This window comes from Rhamphochromis sp. 'chilingali', assembly GCF_963969265.1.
Source record: "Rhamphochromis sp. 'chilingali' genome assembly, chromosome: 1".
Taxonomy (NCBI): domain Eukaryota; kingdom Metazoa; phylum Chordata; class Actinopteri; order Cichliformes; family Cichlidae; genus Rhamphochromis; species Rhamphochromis sp. 'chilingali'.
In genome coordinates, this window is record NC_137929.1 from 43,502,211 (window position 1) to 43,519,225 (window position 17,015).

The window sequence follows — 17,015 nt, forward strand, 5'->3', positions numbered from 1 at the left end:
TATAAGGATACAAAATGGAAACAAAAACCAAAGAAAAAAAAGGAAAACTATAGATAGACATTAATTAGTGTATGAACAAAGATAAAAATATATATATTTTTAAACTATATATAACCTATGTATTAATTTTTCGGTTTAAAAAAAGAAAGTAAATCGAAAATATTGGTAGATTTACATAAGTTAAAATAGATATATTAATTCTGCTATATAGTACTGTGGAAAAGTCTTGAGCCAACCATAATTTCTTTATATTTTGTTTGGAAAATAGGAAATAGGTACATTAATTAATTGAAATATGTGCAAACGTACATGGAAATATAGTATGAGGCAAAAATAGTTTATATTTTCCTTTGTACATTTCTAGCAATAATTGGTATGACCACCTTTATTCCTTAACATAGCCTGAACTCCTTTAAACTTTTAGCCTTCTTGTAATGTTTTTTAAGCAGTCTTTAGGGATAGTTGTCCAGGCTTCTTTAAGGACATTCAACCTGCGTGCCACATTTCGCAGCCATATAGTGGCCTTCATTTTATGTTAACCCGCTGGCTGGCAGTCTAAGCTAGAAGCGTGCAACAACTACCAATATATTTACAATGACTCTCTAAAGCAAAAGTCAAAACATACAGCTCTGCTGTCACTTCTGACAAAAGTGAAGACAGAAAACTAAACAGCAGTGGCGTTTGTAGGGTTACTGAAGTTGGACTAGCTAATGATGTGCTAGCGTGGTGGCTAACTACACAGCTATGGTTAGCATAATATAAACACAGTGACGCTAGAGGATGAACGCTAACTTTTTTCCACTCAATAAAAGTTAATGTGAGGTTCCCTGATCGCATGGCACGATGCTGTAAACGGACCGGAGAACAACTGAGATAATCCATCCACAATGTGAGGTTAGTCATTAATATACTGCTGCATGGGCTGGGCTGTAGTTACACGATAAGGTTTTAACAACTGAGCTTTAAAATGATTAGCGGTAATAAAAACCGAGAGCGGCCGACAGTGATCACTGACTGTTTTACAGACAGAACAAAATATAAAGCATTAAAACATGTTAAAAACACAACAGTCTTAATAAATGCAGAGTAGTTTGGACCTGGAAGCAGGTTTCATCAAGTCATCACTTAAAGATTGGATATCCTACCTGCTGTGAATGTTTTAATGCACTACAGTTGTTATTATTACACTTGTCACATCCTGTTTATGACAGTTAAAATAAATAACATTCATATAAGAAATAAAATTGTCTCATGTAAACTGTATGTGGTGGTAAATATACTACTGTGAGTGTTAGGGCGGTACTTCAAAAGCCAAATATTTTGTGAGATGGTACTCACTGTGAAAAGTTTGAGAACCGCTCCGCTAAAGAAAGCAAAATCCTCCGGACAGCACCTCTAAACATCTTAACGTTGTATAATTATTACTTTCTTAAAGGTAGGACTCATGTGCTGACTTTTTCAAAGGGTAGGAGAGCAACCTAAGCTAGGCAGGAGGTCACTTTAGCTATGAATTTACAGTACATGCTTCTTGTTCGACCCCCATCCTCAAAGACTACACACAGTGGTATCCATTGCTAAAATATCTTGGCCTTAGCTTGTTTCTCATGAGAGGTCAGTTTGTGAGTTACACATCTTTTAGCAGGCAACTGTGGGAAACTCCACCTGATAACCTCAGGTGTGCCTTGCAGGGCAGCACTGTGGTGCAGATTGGATTGCATACACATAGACACTTAAATCACAAAGGCAGTGATTGATCATAAATATTTGCTTACTTTGTACAGCCCTCAGGAAAACAAACAAGTCATCTTTGCATGCTTCCTTTGTTCCTTCTGCACTGATGAACACAGACCCAGACAGGTAAGGTATAAAAACAGAGAGAGAGAGAGATCTGACACTTTAGGGTGTAGGATGACAACTCAGTTTGGCCTATTACCACATCAAGATGTTTTTGCTGCTTTGTAATGTGCACAGACACAATGGTGAGCCTGGGAACTGGATGACTGATATGACACAAAGAGCAGTAAATGAGGCAAGGAAGCTTATCTTAGAGGAAAGTAACAGAACACAGGAAAGAAAAAGTCAGAGTTATTACGGGAAAAAAGTAGGAAGGAAAGACAATATAAAAGTATAAAGTATAACCTGTGTGTGCGAATGTGTACGTGAGCGTTTTTCAGGTGTGAGAGTGTAGAAGTCATGAGCAGGCAGGTAACCCGAGCCCCATGTGAAGGCTCAGCCGCAGGAACTGAACTCAAGAATACACTGAGTCATTTCTAGCTGGCTACAATACACTCACATTCCCCAACACACACACACACACACACACACACACACACACACACACACACACACACAGATGCTAAACACTCATGTGCAAAAAGTGAATCCATATGCAGACGCCTACGCACGCATAAACAAATGCTTCCCCTCCATCTTCATGCCTCTGACTTCCTTCTCACAGAGATTATGTGGCCACAAACGAGCTCTGACTCAACTTCGAAGACGCTGAGTCAAGAGTGACCACATGACACCTTTGACACCCGAGGGCCAACGAGATCATCTAAGCAAGTGGCGCCTAAAGTGGACGGTGACCTCTGGGGGCAGAGGCATCATACATAACAATGTCAGTAAAGTCACGCCTGCAGGTAATTATACCTTTTCGAGTCAAAGGTGGAGTTATTTGCTTAAGTACCCACGACGGCGTTATTTTGTTTAAATACAAACTGTTGCCTAGCAGTTAAAGTGTTTGCTCGCTTAAGCTTTGGCATGCACTTTTCCAGTGTGTAAGGAAAAACATGTAAAAGAACTCTAAATATAAATATTAGACAGAGTAAGAAAGTGACCAAGATTATTAGCTCTCAGTCTTACGACAGTTTAAAACAGGGATGTCAAACATAAGGCTCAGGAACGAGAAATGGCCTGACAAATCTGTTGAAACGGCAGTTCTTAAAATCTGACATTAAGACTTAATCTCAGGGATTAAATGTGTAGTTAAACAACGTTACGCTAACAGAAAGATGATCTTTACTCATCCAGCCCATTTCATAGCAAAGTTGCCCGAGTATGACCCTCGAAGTAAAATGAGATCAACATCACTCGTATAAAAGATGGATGTAGTCACTGTGACCTCACCCACTGGTGGAAAAACAGTGATCGCAGGCATTTTAATTGTGATTGCCTGGAGACAGGTTGCCTCCCACCCTTAGAACTGAAGAAGCTTCTCGGATGAGAGGTGAAACATCTTCAAGCAACTCAAAGAAGTCCAGACGCTTTTCTTACCAAGCTCCTTAGACTACGATGACCTGGATGACTGAGAACCTTCACAGACATACTCCCACCAGGTGACCTATAAAATTGTCTTGCGATCAAAAGTGGCGGTCCAGAGGTTGAGGGCGTCACGAGGCAACTCCTAATTTTTCCTTGTAACAAGGAGGATGGTGTGCATTTCTTACTCTAGTATGACCGAACCATTGGCGAAGTCTCGTAACGAGTCCTCAGGTTGACCATTTTTTAAAAATGGATGTGACGAGGATCTAAGTGAGATGGATGTAATCTCACTGGATAACAACCTGTGGTTGACAGATTTGCTGGATAAGGCCTTTTTTTTTACCTTATCAGCGCTGCTCTCTTGTCACAGAGTTTCAGATTTGGCCAAGTATTATGCCCTTTCTGATGAAACACCAGTCTTACTTTCACACTCTATCAATGACCAAAATGAACAAAATTTACTTAGTTTTTAGATATCAAATAAGACAAGTGACTAAGAACACTTTAATTATTACTTTATGTACTTAGCAATCAAGCCAGAAGCCAGTTTTCCCGTAGGCTTCTGTAAGAAACACGTGTTTTTAAAATTACAGACATCGCCCCCTGCTGACCATTAAAAAGAAGGTGGCGTTGCTGTAGCTCCTGCAGGGGTCATATCCTCGCCCTCTTTTCCTGCGCACTCTACTGACCTGTCATAAAAATAAAGGTTAAATGCCTCAGTACATATTATGAAGGACTGAAATCACCAAATAAACACAGAACTTGGTTTTTAAAAAAGTATTTACAGTACTGTGCAAAAGTTTTTGGCAGGTGAGGAAAAAAAGATGCTGTAAACAAAGAATCCTTTGAAAAATGGAAGTGATAATCATTTATTCTCGTCATTCAACAAAATGCAGTGAAAGAACAAAAGTGAAATCTGAATCAATTCAGTATTTGGTGTGACCAGCCTTTGCCTTTAAAGCAGCATCAATCCTTCCAGGTACACTTGCACACAGTTTTTGAAGGAACTTGGCTGGTAGGTTGTCCCAAACATCTTGGAGAACTAACCACAGATCTTCTGTCTCTTCATGTAATCCCAGACACACTCCATGATGCTGAGATCAGGGCTCTGTGGGGGCCATACCGTCACTTCCAGTACTTCTTGTTCTTCTTTACACTGACAATAGTTCTTAATGACTTTGTCTGTATGTTTGGGGTCATTATCCTGCTGCAGAATACATTTGGGGCCAATAAACAATCTTTTATATTTCTGAAAGCATTCTTTGTTTTTCTTTGTTTACAGCATTTTTTTCTCACCTCCCTAAAACTTTTGCACAGTACTATATTTTATCTTCCATCATATTTTTTAATCAATTACTGCTTGATTTATAATTACTGATTGCATTAGTTATATTTGCATTTTTCAATCAATTGCCAGCAGTGAAACCAAAGTGGCACCGCACCCATGCAATTTTAAATCACTGTTCTCCAGGACCTATGTGAGTATTTTCAGGAGAAATTTCTACATTTCTCTTTCAAATCTATGAGGTTGTGTCTGGACTGATTGTAAATAGTTAATGCACATTTCCATTTAAAGTAAAAATGCTTAGATGTTTAAAATGTGCATGTCAATAGAGTTTCAACAGATGTGGTATTTTCAGTGATTTATTGCTGTTTATCACCATAGTATCAAAACTTGATTTAGTTCTAAATTGATGGCAGACTGAATCGATCTTATTGTCATTTTAGCACCAAAGTCACTTTGAAGACAATACGAATGAAGGTGTTGCAGACCTGGTCTCAAGCTTCAGCGCTTGTGATGTCAAAGAAAACATGATCGCATGTTCATTGCACACGGCCGCAGTAATTCGCTCTTTTGCCTACTGGGACCTCATCAAATCGTTGGCAGTTTTGGTCCTCCACAGTTATGACTGAGTGAGATGTATGTCAGTCAGTTTCTATTTGTGACCAAAGAAAGCACAGCCAGGATGGAGTATTCTTAAAAAAAAGTCAGGCACTTTGTTAATAGTACAGTAAAAACGATCAATTTATCTTAAACCATTGTCTAGCCTGTTGCACAAGCTTTTCTGTCCGCCGATCAATAACCAGCCAGTCTCCTGAAGTTATCATATTTTGGGTCTTGTGCCGACACCATAGACCTCTCCCTACCCACTTCACATCATTTATAAGACAGGAGAAGTTGAAAGTGCTTCCACGTGATGTGAAATGTGGCTCAAATGAATAAATATTGATTTAAATTAATGCGGCTTTCCTACTCAGTTACCATCCAACACTATATATGCCTCCAACATCAATCATCCACACCAGCTTATATATGCAGAGGTAAACCAAGCTACAACCATGTATTAGCCAAAATCCTTTAGAAAGGTAATGCATAATTACTCTAAGGGACTCGTGTATTGTCCAAAATGAGTCACTTTTTGCATCTAAGCCATGAAATAATCAGTAACGAGGTCTCCGTGCTTAGAATTAAAGTCTACAGTTCATTTTCTGGTCATTAAATGCCCGTTTCTCTGGTGTGATCCCCTGTATGTGTCTATTCTGCACTATTTTGCAGGCAAATCGAAGCTCATTATCAGTGACCAGCATGTTAAATTAACTGAAATGGTAGGAGCTTCGAACCTGCCGTCTCTCTGGCACCAGCTCATAAAAAGAAATCAAAAAGCAAGCAAGCAGCAAGTTTCTCTTACAGCTCAATTGGAAACAGATGCATCGATACAGATCCGTCCAAATACTGGCAGGGGATGTACCACGCCAGAGTCAGGTGGGACGTGACGTAGATGAACGCTGGTGCTTTTATGTTTCAATCAGGCTGATTTTAGAGTTTAAATCACCATCATCATCATCATCATCATGGCGATGATCTTGCTTAGGGTAATGATGTTTAAAAGGAAATGGTCAATCACAATCAATAAAGCTGCTGCAGCAGTGGGCCAACCAAAATACAGTGGTAATGAGACACTCATCTCATTCCTGTATATAACAAAAGCATTCATTTAACTAGTTTTAAACACTTATATAAATGTGCTGAGAGCGATTCGATGAGCTGCAGACTCTGATATACACGGAGTGATAAAGGGATCTCAGAGCTCACCACTCCCTGCAGTTATGCTGCTCATAAAACTGGACAGTGATGAGTAAATCATCCTCCCAGATCCTTCTGGTGGATGCAGGTGAGAGCAGGAGAAGCATTCTGTAGGTTACAGCTGTACATTCATCACGGGCATGAAAATCATGGTAATTTTGGGCATTTAAAGATTGATTTGAACTGTTCTTTTTCATTGCCTTTAACAAACAAGAATTGGGTGCAAAAGCTTGAAGTTTTTTTGGATTTTCTATGATCCACACAGCATCAAAAGACTGCATCTTTGTCTCGACTGAGAAAACGTTTCTCCAGAAAGCACTTGGCTTCTCCATGTGGGCAGCTGCAAATTTCAGTCAAGCTGGAAGGTGCCGATTCTCTGTGGACAGCGATGCTGGCGTTCCAGCCTTGAGGGTGTCTCCGGAGATCTTCCTATTTTATGTAAATCTACCTTTCTCCAGCTTAGATCGTCCCGAGTTCCTTGGACTTTTCCACTGTTCTGAATGTTGGTCAGTGACTGCTGTCAAATCCCTTTCATGCTGACAAAGAACTGTCAGTTGTATGTTAAGTTCATTGAAGTGACCATTGCTAAGATTTGGCTCTATATAAATACAACTGAATTTTAATAGGCATTGTCATAGTTAAACACACACTTTAGAACCTGTATCTATATGCATGTACATTTGTACGATCCTGTGTGGACTGGAAAAAATCCCAAATGAATTCTAAGATGTTCACCCAGTGTGTTTTTTTTTTTAACATTACATTTTTATGCATCTCTGTCTTTGTATTTCTGAAGGCTCAATAAACATCGCTAGCTCACAGGGTTCGTTCCATTTTAAAGTCCCATTAAGTCAACATAACGTACAGGATTTCTAGCAGGTGCTTGTTCCCAGGACACATGATGGTTTCTCTAAACTTTCACCATTACTTTATGTTTTTACTGGCTGCAGAGAGCAGCCTGTGAGAAAAAAGAAAATCAATTCACCATCTAAACAAAGCGCTCAGAGAGGAGGTGAAACTTTACGAGTCCCGGGCCGCCAACATTTACAGGGTAGCACATGAAGTTCAAACTGACCTGCTGAACTTCTAAAGAGTTAAAAATAGCCCAGAATAATATTATTCTCTGGATGGTGATATAACGTCTGAGATAATATGAGCTGCTTCCCCCTCTCCATTCAGACTTGTATGGAGGACCAAAGCTGCCAAAAATTCAAAACAAAGAAAGAAATGAATGAACCTGTAATTAATGTAATATGCCATGAGACACTTGAAATAAACACCAGTTAGCTCATAAAATGGTTTCTGTTAGCCGTTGTTTCCTTTCTATAATTTTGTGCTAAGCAAAATAAAAAAGAATAAGTTTGGAGAAATAAACTGGGTTGGGGGAAATCCGTACTATGACTGGTACGTAGCAGCCAGCCTGCTAATCAAATATACTCGATTAACTGATCAGCAATAAGGGGCATTCAGCCATGTGTTAACACAAAGCAGCGATCTTCTTAGGAGTGAACATTCAGCAAACTCACTCCTGAGATCCTTCACTGTGAAATGCTCTGAGAAAATGTAAAAGAACAAAGAGCCAGACTCCACAGGCCTCAGTTAGTTCATGATTGTCAAATTAGAAAATGCCTGAACAAATATGACTTGTTTGGAAAGGTTGGCAGGAGAAATAATAAATCTGAATAAACCACAACACTTCTGGAACAATGTGATTTGGCCAGATGAGACGTTTGTGGAGTGGAGACGTTTAACCGTAATGAACGGCAACAGGTTTGGCAAAAACGAAACACAGCACATCAGCCGCCAGGCACGCTGGTGGAGGGCTGGTGATTTGGCCTCATTTCGCAGAACCTGTCAAATGTGAGACCGCCTGTCTGACAGCTGAAGCTTGGTTGAAATCAGGTCATCCGACAGGACGATGATCCCAGTCACAGCAGCAAATCTACAACAGAATGGCTGAAAAAGGAAAGGATCAAGGTGCTGCAATGGTCATGTCCAAGTCCAGACCTGGTTAAAATGCTGATAAACAAACCCAAAACAAAACCCTAAAATAAAGAAGAGAGGGCCATGGGATGCATTTAGTCCTGTGAGAACATTTTATAAATTAACACAATTATTTTAAAATGTTGAGGTGGGTTTAATGGCATACAGATTCATTTACGGAGTAATATACTTTGACATCACCGTTAATGCCTAAATTCAGCTTCAAACCTGATTAAACTAAAATTTGAACAATTATCATTTTCCGTTCATTTGAAAATTGTTTGCGTGGTTAGTCATCGGAAGAATTGTGCCTACATGACGTCTTTGAATAGAACAAAGATTCACCTCACTATTGCCTGACAGAAGAAAAAAAAAATCTTATATTTCAGAGGACCAGAGCAGCAGCTGTTTCTCATTTTTGATCAAGATTCTTTGATTAGCTGCAGCTGACATTTTCCACTGGATCAGTTTCAGTTTGGCTTTTTAGGAAAAACTGAGAAAAAAAAAAGTAAATTCAGAGAACTAAAATTCGTGTTCTGATCACCGACGAAAACAAAAACACGTTTCAGTGAGAGATTTGCTCGAATCGGAGCTTAAAAAATATATAAATAAATGAAATAAAGATCAGGTGAGTACGAAATGCAAACAAGACATCAGTCGAAGTGATGAGGAGCTAAAACAAAGAAGACAAAACACAACTTTAATCAGGGGAATAATTTAGTAGAGTGAACAATTTTACATTTACATAAATTAATTCACATCATGATTTTCTTTTAACCCTTCCACAACAGCCTGGAAATGCTCCTCACCTTCTATAAGGAATGACATGGTTTCCAATGACTATATACGCTGTTAACATAACAAAACTGTCTGCATGGCAGGACAGCGCTGCATAGTTCCCAGGCTGGAGCTGTATCACAAAACTCAAACATACGACGAAAAAGAAAAGAAAAAGAAAAGATGTTTCTAGTGGGTTCCCAGGCTGACGTGAAAGTCTTTGTGGAGTGTACGCTTGTGTGTGTGTGTGTGTGTGTGTGTGTGTGTGTGTAGTCAATCCTGTTCTCACACTCCTGGATCCTTCACCCTCACGGCTACAGGAAACCTCACAGAGGGAGGGAGGTGTCTGCACATCCATCAGCCCAGCTCAAAGTGCTCTGTCTGGGCTCGCTGTGATGGCCCGGAGGCAGGCACGGAGCTCCCAAAACAGCTCTTCATCTTCCCCAATGTCTTCATTTTCTCCTCCTCCACCCCGTCTCCTCTTGTCAGCACCTATAACAGAGGATTAGCTGTTCCTGCCTCCCCCCCCTTCCTCCCAGGTGTGAGAATCGAGATGGCAAACAGAGGAGAGAGAAGTGGCCTTTGGGGTTCTCTGAAGGTTTCCTCACTGGTTTGAAAATGAGGAAGGAAATGAGAACAGAAAATGTTGGAAGGTGCAGATGTGAAATATTCCATCGACTTACTTCTGTCCTACTTCCCTCATGATATCGGGTCCAGCACTGTCAGTAAAAGGACGAGTCACTGTTTCTGACAGCTTGTTGTTTTCTTGAAATTTTTTCAGTGGTGTGTGTCGTCATTCGAAGAGCCAAAGTTGCCTTCAAGTTACACAGAAAACAAATTCCATTGTTCTCTGGTCAGCTGTGCAAATGAAGCTCAAGCTTCCTTGGCTCTCTCTCGCCAAAGAGGTAAAGGTGCCTTTCATGTAAGTCTACAAGCTGGTGTACCCCCCCCCCCCCCTTCACCCCACTCTACAGAGGGGCGATTTGGTGGGCGAGGATGAAGAGGAAGGACGGAGAAGATCAGTTGAAGAGGATGGAGTCCGGGTCCCTGTTGGCCATCTGCGCCATGTGTTTAAGTATGTCCTTTTTGGTGATGATTCCCAGCAGCCTCCTGAAAACAGAGACAGAAAAGCAGAACAAAATCAGAATCAGAATCAGAATACTTTATTGATCCCTGGGGGAAATTATTTTTTGTTACAGTGCTCCATTTTAAACCAACATTAAGACAAGACAGACAATACATTAACTAAGAATAGTACAATATACACATATACACACATATATATACATACATACATACATAAGTCACTTATAAATAAATATTTGGAAAAGAAACATGTGTAGCTGTAGCAGCAAACAGTGTGTTAAGTGGATGCGTTGTACAGGGAGATGGCCACAGGCAGGAATGATTTCCTGTGTCGTTCAGTGGTGCTTTTCGGTAATCTCAGTCTCTCACTGAACGAGCTCCTGTGACTGACCAGCATGTCATGGAGTGGGTGGGAGGTGTTATCCAACATTGTCTTTATCTTGGACAGCATCCGCCTCTCCGACACCACCTTGAGGGAGTCCAGCTCCATCCCCACAACATTGCTGGCCTTACGGATCAGTTTATTAAGTCTGTTGGCATCTGCGACCCTCAGCCTGCTGTGGATGACTTCAAGTCATTCTTTGATCACCTCGTCATGGAAAACCAGAGAGAGTGACAGAAAGCAGAAACCTTTGCTTAGGCCTGGCCCTCTATCTCGGCACAGTTGATTCAGTTTTATTAAACGGAGCCAGGGCAACTGGCAGAGCACAGCAACATGAAAACACAGAGCAAACAAGTGACTGATCAACAACACGACTCTGCTAACACAAATCTAATTTCCAGTGGTGCTGGTGGTGGGTTTGGGGGGGGGGGGTCAGAGAAATGGAAGCCGTCCACGACATCCGGCGATTAATTGCGCAACGCTCCGAGGACATTTAATCTGCTGCATATTAGCGACAGATGATTTTCAACAGATGGCATAAGCCATTCCTCTTCTTACAAATTAAACGTTGAGATGTCCTCACATGCCAGTCACCATCTGCATCTGAAAGGAGCGAACCACCATCAGCTCACGACGCTCGCTCAATTAAAACCGTTGCAGGAAATTGCTGTTTTTGTATGCACGCTGTGATCTGTGATGACGTGAGGCAGCAACGCCCTGAGGAGTCAGAGAAATGGGCTGAACTGGCTGCAAATGGCTCGATGAAAACTAGATTTCTTGGGGCCACACTATGAGAATCTCCACTCACAGCTCGCCCGACTCCTTAGATGTGGCTTCGTCGCCTCCCCCAGCATGAAAATCAGATTAAAGAGTCGCTATTTTGACAACATCTGACAACCTCCCCAGTATTCTTAATGAGGTTGTGGATACAAGCGGCAGAAATCATCGTCCTTGGGAAGGTGTCTGCGGTGAGAAGCTCAGTCATTTGGCAGGAATTCGAGTACAGCTGGTAGAGGGATGCAGATGAGGTGGTTTGGGCATCTGACTGGGATGCGTCCTACACCTCAGCAGGGCCTGGACATGCTGGAGAAGATCCCTCAACTGACTAAGGGATAGCTTATGCACCCCTCCAGGACAATCTGGAAATCTCTGCTTTAACTGGCGCCCCTATGACCCACACCCCAATAAGCACCGAAATCACTGTTTACAATATATTATATTTTTTTGTTTATCTGTAATATCCTTGATGCTTTAAGCCTACATTTTACTGTGTTATGGAAAAGACATGCAGAGCTGGAGATCTGACAGCCAAGTAGTTGTTTAGTTTAGTTGTAGTCCGTGCAGTCTCAAAATTCAGACGTCTACAAGAACCCTGAATTACTGTTTTTTGGACTAAAGCATAACAATATTCATCATTACATTCAGATTTTTATCCTGAGTCCCTACTACAGCAGCATTGTAAGATTCTCAGTTCAAATAAAGCCTAAGCTTTGGTGCACAACCTCAGCTTACCCTTACTGAAAGAGGCTGTTTTAGCTCTTCGCCCTTTAAGCCACCTTTCGTCTGATTGGCTGTCCCTAGCAAACAGAAGTATTCCAGAGCAGGTGGGTGGGGCTTCTGTGAGATCACTATACCAACATCATGCAGAGGTAAAAATAGAAAAACATTTGATGGAGACGTTGTGTTTAAAGGGGCTTGAAGCCTGATCTTCTAGCTCCCAGGGATTATTTCTAAATACACTGACCTCATCATTAACATTCACAACTGCAGCTGTATGTGAATTATATCATATTATATTTTTTAGATGAAATATAAATATTTAACAAACAGATAATATTGAAAAGCTTAACAGGTCCACTTTAATGTAAACAACTTCATCCTCTGACCAAAACAAAAAAGCCCAACACAAGCAGCTTTTACATCTTTCTTCCACCCACACAAACATCCCAGCGCTGCTTCTTTAATCATCTGTTCAGAGAAACACATGTGACAGGACTGTCTTTCATTCATAAATGCTCACGTGAAGATGTGAATTTGACAAATGAGAACAAAGAAATCTGAGCACAAAAAAAAAAAAAAAATGAAAACAAGGCAAAACCAAGTCTAACGAAAACATTGTGGCAGTGAGGATGTTGTTGTTTTGGCTTGTTTTGCAAAATAAACTTAAGCTGACACATGAAAAACAAAAGCAGATCGAGGTTTTGTTTTTTGTTTTTTTAAATTTCAACACAACAAATACCGAGTCAACCAAAAATGACTTCCACCTAACTAGGCAACCTTGAACTAAACATAGCCTGGGAAAATCCCTTTGTTGCAGGTGAGAGCGATAAAATTAACATCTCGTAGGACCGCAGACACCAGAGTTTGCACTTCATACAGCCTCAAGGTCTGTTTTCTGTGTGCAAACCTTTTTTGTTCCCAGACAATGAGTGATTCATTTCATTTAAAACCTCATCCTGCCCAACCAAGCAGAGCAGACTACAGCTTTCTTTAACCAGTTTCAGTCCTTTCTCCTTCTCACCCCTTTTATGTACCTCTAGTTCCCTCATGTTCCTCTAAGTCCCTGTTTAGCCCAACCCAGAAAAGAAAGAAATTCTACTTTGGGCCCATCTGAGGCCAATGTGTCCTTCAGGAGTCTATGCTTGACAAAGTTACCCACAGGCGGCGAGTCAATCTTAAACCGATCTTTTATAATAAGCTGTTGTGCTGAAGAGCAGCAGCTACATGCCTGAGGGGGTTTTGTTGACAGCTGCTGATTTTCATCTCTTCTGCTCTCAAACTTGGTTTGAATTATTGCTCCACACGTCAGACTCAAGTGGCAGCAGGAAGAAACAGTAAAGAAGGGGGTTTTACACAGGAAGGATAAATTGGTTATACACACTGACAAACAGTGACACTACAAGTATAACGATGTGTTCGGATCAAACCCAAAACAAAGTTTTTGTGTGGTTAGTTATACAGAAAGTACATGCGAAGAATCAAATGGATGCTATGTGAGTAAGAGGTGAATAAGCATCCAAAAATAGTGCAAAAGAAATTGTGTCTCGGGCTGTGTTGTGAAACCTGAGGTTTATTTTTCCTCCCATGCTGCTTAAAATCCCTTGAAAGCACACACCATAACCTAGTGTGTAACTTCATTTAAATGTAAACACAACTCCAATTCCAAGAAAGTATGTATTTACAAATGCACTGCCATCTACTGCATGCTGGTGAACTTGCAGAGTAACACAGACCCACTATACAAAGGTTTAGATGCTGTCGGTGCTGTTGACCCCCCCAAAACAGTTCAGCTTCAGGTGCCACAAACCAGTGGGTGAAGTTACAGTGACATTATCCATCTTAGAAATGACCCATCTTTTGAGACATTTTCAGCTGTTTGACAATCTAGGGTACAAGGTAAGTAAGATGTCACCAAATTTAAACCTATTCATCATGGGCATGAATGCCGTGGTAATTTGGGGCTTTGAATTATTTCTTTGAACTTTTATTTTTCCAGGGTGGACTGAATGTACAGCATACACCTTTAATGACTTTAAAAAACGTTGGGTCTTGTTCCAGACCCCGTCAAACTGTTACCTTACCCTCAGATGACAGAAAATAGGTTAAATATTTTGAAACAACCCAGGAACCACCAAAGCTCCAGCCTGCCATGTACTGGAAATTTGACATGAAATTAGAGACAAAGATTGAGGTATTTTGCCACAAAGACGAGAGGTATGTTTGGAGGAGTAAAGGTGAGGCTTTCAAACCTAAAAACAGTGCACCACCTGTCAAGCATGGTGGTGGTAGCATCATGTTCTGGGCTGTTTAATGGCAGCAGCAATAGCACGAAGTGGCTGGAATAATAATGGGGGAGGAATACTGCCAAATTCTTCAACTTCACCTCAAAGCAACAGCTAGATGTTGGACATGGTTGTTCTAACAGTAAATGATCCCAAACACATATCAAAACAGGTGAACATTATACTTCTGGAATGGCCTTTCCTAATCCCTGTCCACATCGATATTGAAAGTGCATTTAATAGCTGAGACCGTGGCAGGAAACCAATTTAAATGAACATTATACCAACTCTACCAAGAAGATTGGTCACATATCCAGTCAGAATTATTGTGGAAGCTTGTTGACAGATAACAAAAGCACCTGGTGGAGGTGCAACTTGCTAAAGGGCATCAACTATATATACTTTTGACCCCGTGTGGATTAGAGAAAATACAAAATACATTCAAATTTGAGCACCCAGTTCTTGTTTTTTAAAGTCATTACAGATGTGACTTGATCCACACTAAAGTAAAAAGTACCTTGAGCGCTTATTTACAATAAATACTAGATCACGAGGTCTAAAAAGACTTGCTTCAAACAGCCTCTTGCACATCAGCTAACTCACGGGGGTTGCAATGACAAATTCTGAGAAGTCCTCTTTAACCTCATTTGCCAACTCGACTGTATTTCAGCTCGTGCTAAGTTGTAACATCAAATTTTATTGTCCCCCAGGTAGCGAAAAAAACATTTTTTTTAAAGTAGCTCAAAGGTCACTTTGCTGATGATTTTAAGGGAAAGAATTTACGCTTGTCTCCATGTTTTTACTGATTTATAGGTAACACTTTGGATCATTTTAAGCCTTTATATTAAAAAAAAACAAAACGCGAATACGGCAGAGAAATAACAGGAACATTGTAGCTCGCTGCATCTTAACCTCTGAGCTGCATGAGATCCTCACCCTCAGAATTTAATTTGAGCAAATACAGTGAATACGTTGCCTGAATTAGTTGGGCTGAGCCAGCCTTCTCTGCTTCAGTGATCCAAACTGATAAACTTGGCATAATTCTTCCCCTGGCAAACCCACATTTCTTTCATATTCTTACATTTATTTTCCTTCCCTCTCACATTTCATATCTTCATTCTTTTTCTACGCCGCTTTTTGATTCGCTCTTTGCAACATTAGGTGGCTCTGTGCCTTGATGGCAGCTCAGGCCAAGGCTAAACACTCGGTCTTCCACAAAAGGAGCGTTACTGTAGAAAACTTGATACAGTGTGCCAAGAGGACAAAGTGAGAAACCACAAGCTGCATGATTACGTGTGTTTGTTTAACCGCCTTTGTTATATACACCGCATGTACTGTAAATTCATAATATACACAGTCCCACTCCTAAAATCCCATGTTTGAACATGTCAGACCTCGATCTAAACAACCGTGCGCGCACGAGAGACGGACCGAAAGAAGAAAAATGAACCCAACTCTGATTAAGTTTATTGTTCTTCTGTTGCTGAATGTAATTCTGCAGACCAACACTATAGTTTTCCATTATGAAGACAGATGTAAGGCCCGACAGACAAAAGAACAGTGTGTTGTTCAGCTAAGTTGGCCTCAGTGGGGCTGGAGGAGGTGTGGTTGATAGTGATGATTTTAGAACAGAGTAAAGTTTTTGCTAAATATCCCTGAGAGCTCACATTTCAAATGAATGACCAAACAGTAGGGCTGAACGATATATCGCATTTGCGATAATATCGCGACATGATCAAGTGCAATTTTCTAACCGCAAAGGCTGCGATTATACTCTGGACATGTCCAAATTCATGGGCTGCATCCTCCTGAGGCCGCATTTGTAGACCGATTACGTCACAGCGACGCGCCGAAGGCTGTCCAAATTACTACCATATCCCAGAATTCATAGCGCGGCCCAGCCAAACTCCAGTTTCCAGCAATGGCGGCCGCTACTAAGTTTTAAAATTACTCATACTAATCTTTCTGGGTCACAAAATAAACTTTTAACATATTTTCAGGCGAGAAAGTAGTTGTGTAAACATCGAATATCTGCTCGGTTTATCAAGATATTCCATATTTGCAAAAGTGCTTCGACGTTTTCAGAGGCGTCTGCTATCCACCAGCTCGACAGCTAGCCGGGAGCTCGAGGGTTACTGATGCGGCCGAGAACGGCACAACTCCCGGCACATCATTTTCAGATCACCGCGGAGTTTCGCTGCTCGGGTTAAACGTAATATATAAGTCACTTAGACAACCTAAAAATGTTATTGTTGGGCTTTTTTCAGTGTTTTGTTTGTTCGTGAGTAAATCGGTTTGGCTGAGATTAAAGTTATTAGATTAGATAAAATAAAACTTTATTAATCCCCCGGGTGGGTTCCTCCTTGGTTTTCACACAGCTGACTAAACGTCAAACAGAAAACTTATTAAACAGAAGTATGAGACAGTCGAGAATTTACACCAGTGTCTGGTTATATTTTAGATAGCAAGAAGCAGACGGCCGAGTTTATTAAACTCCACCGAGACAGCGGTGACGCTAATCAGAACTAGACCGTCCAATTTCACGCCTTTAAACTTTAAAGGCGTGTTTGTGTGTGTGTTTATACAATTGCTATTATGTTTGCACTTTATGTGTAATGTTACTGACTGCAGAGATCAGTAAGATGTGTGTATTTTT

General features: G+C 40.7%; 1 protein-coding gene across 4 annotated transcripts in view; it reads right to left on the bottom strand.

The window, feature by feature from the left end:
* Positions 1-8,736: 8,736 nt before the first annotated feature.
* clcn5b (chloride channel, voltage-sensitive 5b) overlaps positions 8,737-17,015 on the bottom strand; it is a 52,745-nt gene continuing 44,466 nt past the window's right edge. Inside the window, exon 16 of one of the 4 annotated variants that reach the window (XM_080877435.1) lies at positions 8,737-10,219. In XM_080877435.1, coding sequence (XP_080733561.1) covers positions 10,129-10,219 — 91 coding nt within the window. In that variant the 3' untranslated portion in view covers positions 8,737-10,128. The remainder of the gene's footprint in view (positions 10,220-17,015) is intronic. The other 3 variants (XM_080877433.1, XM_080877436.1, XM_080877434.1) reach the window with 3 other exon arrangements.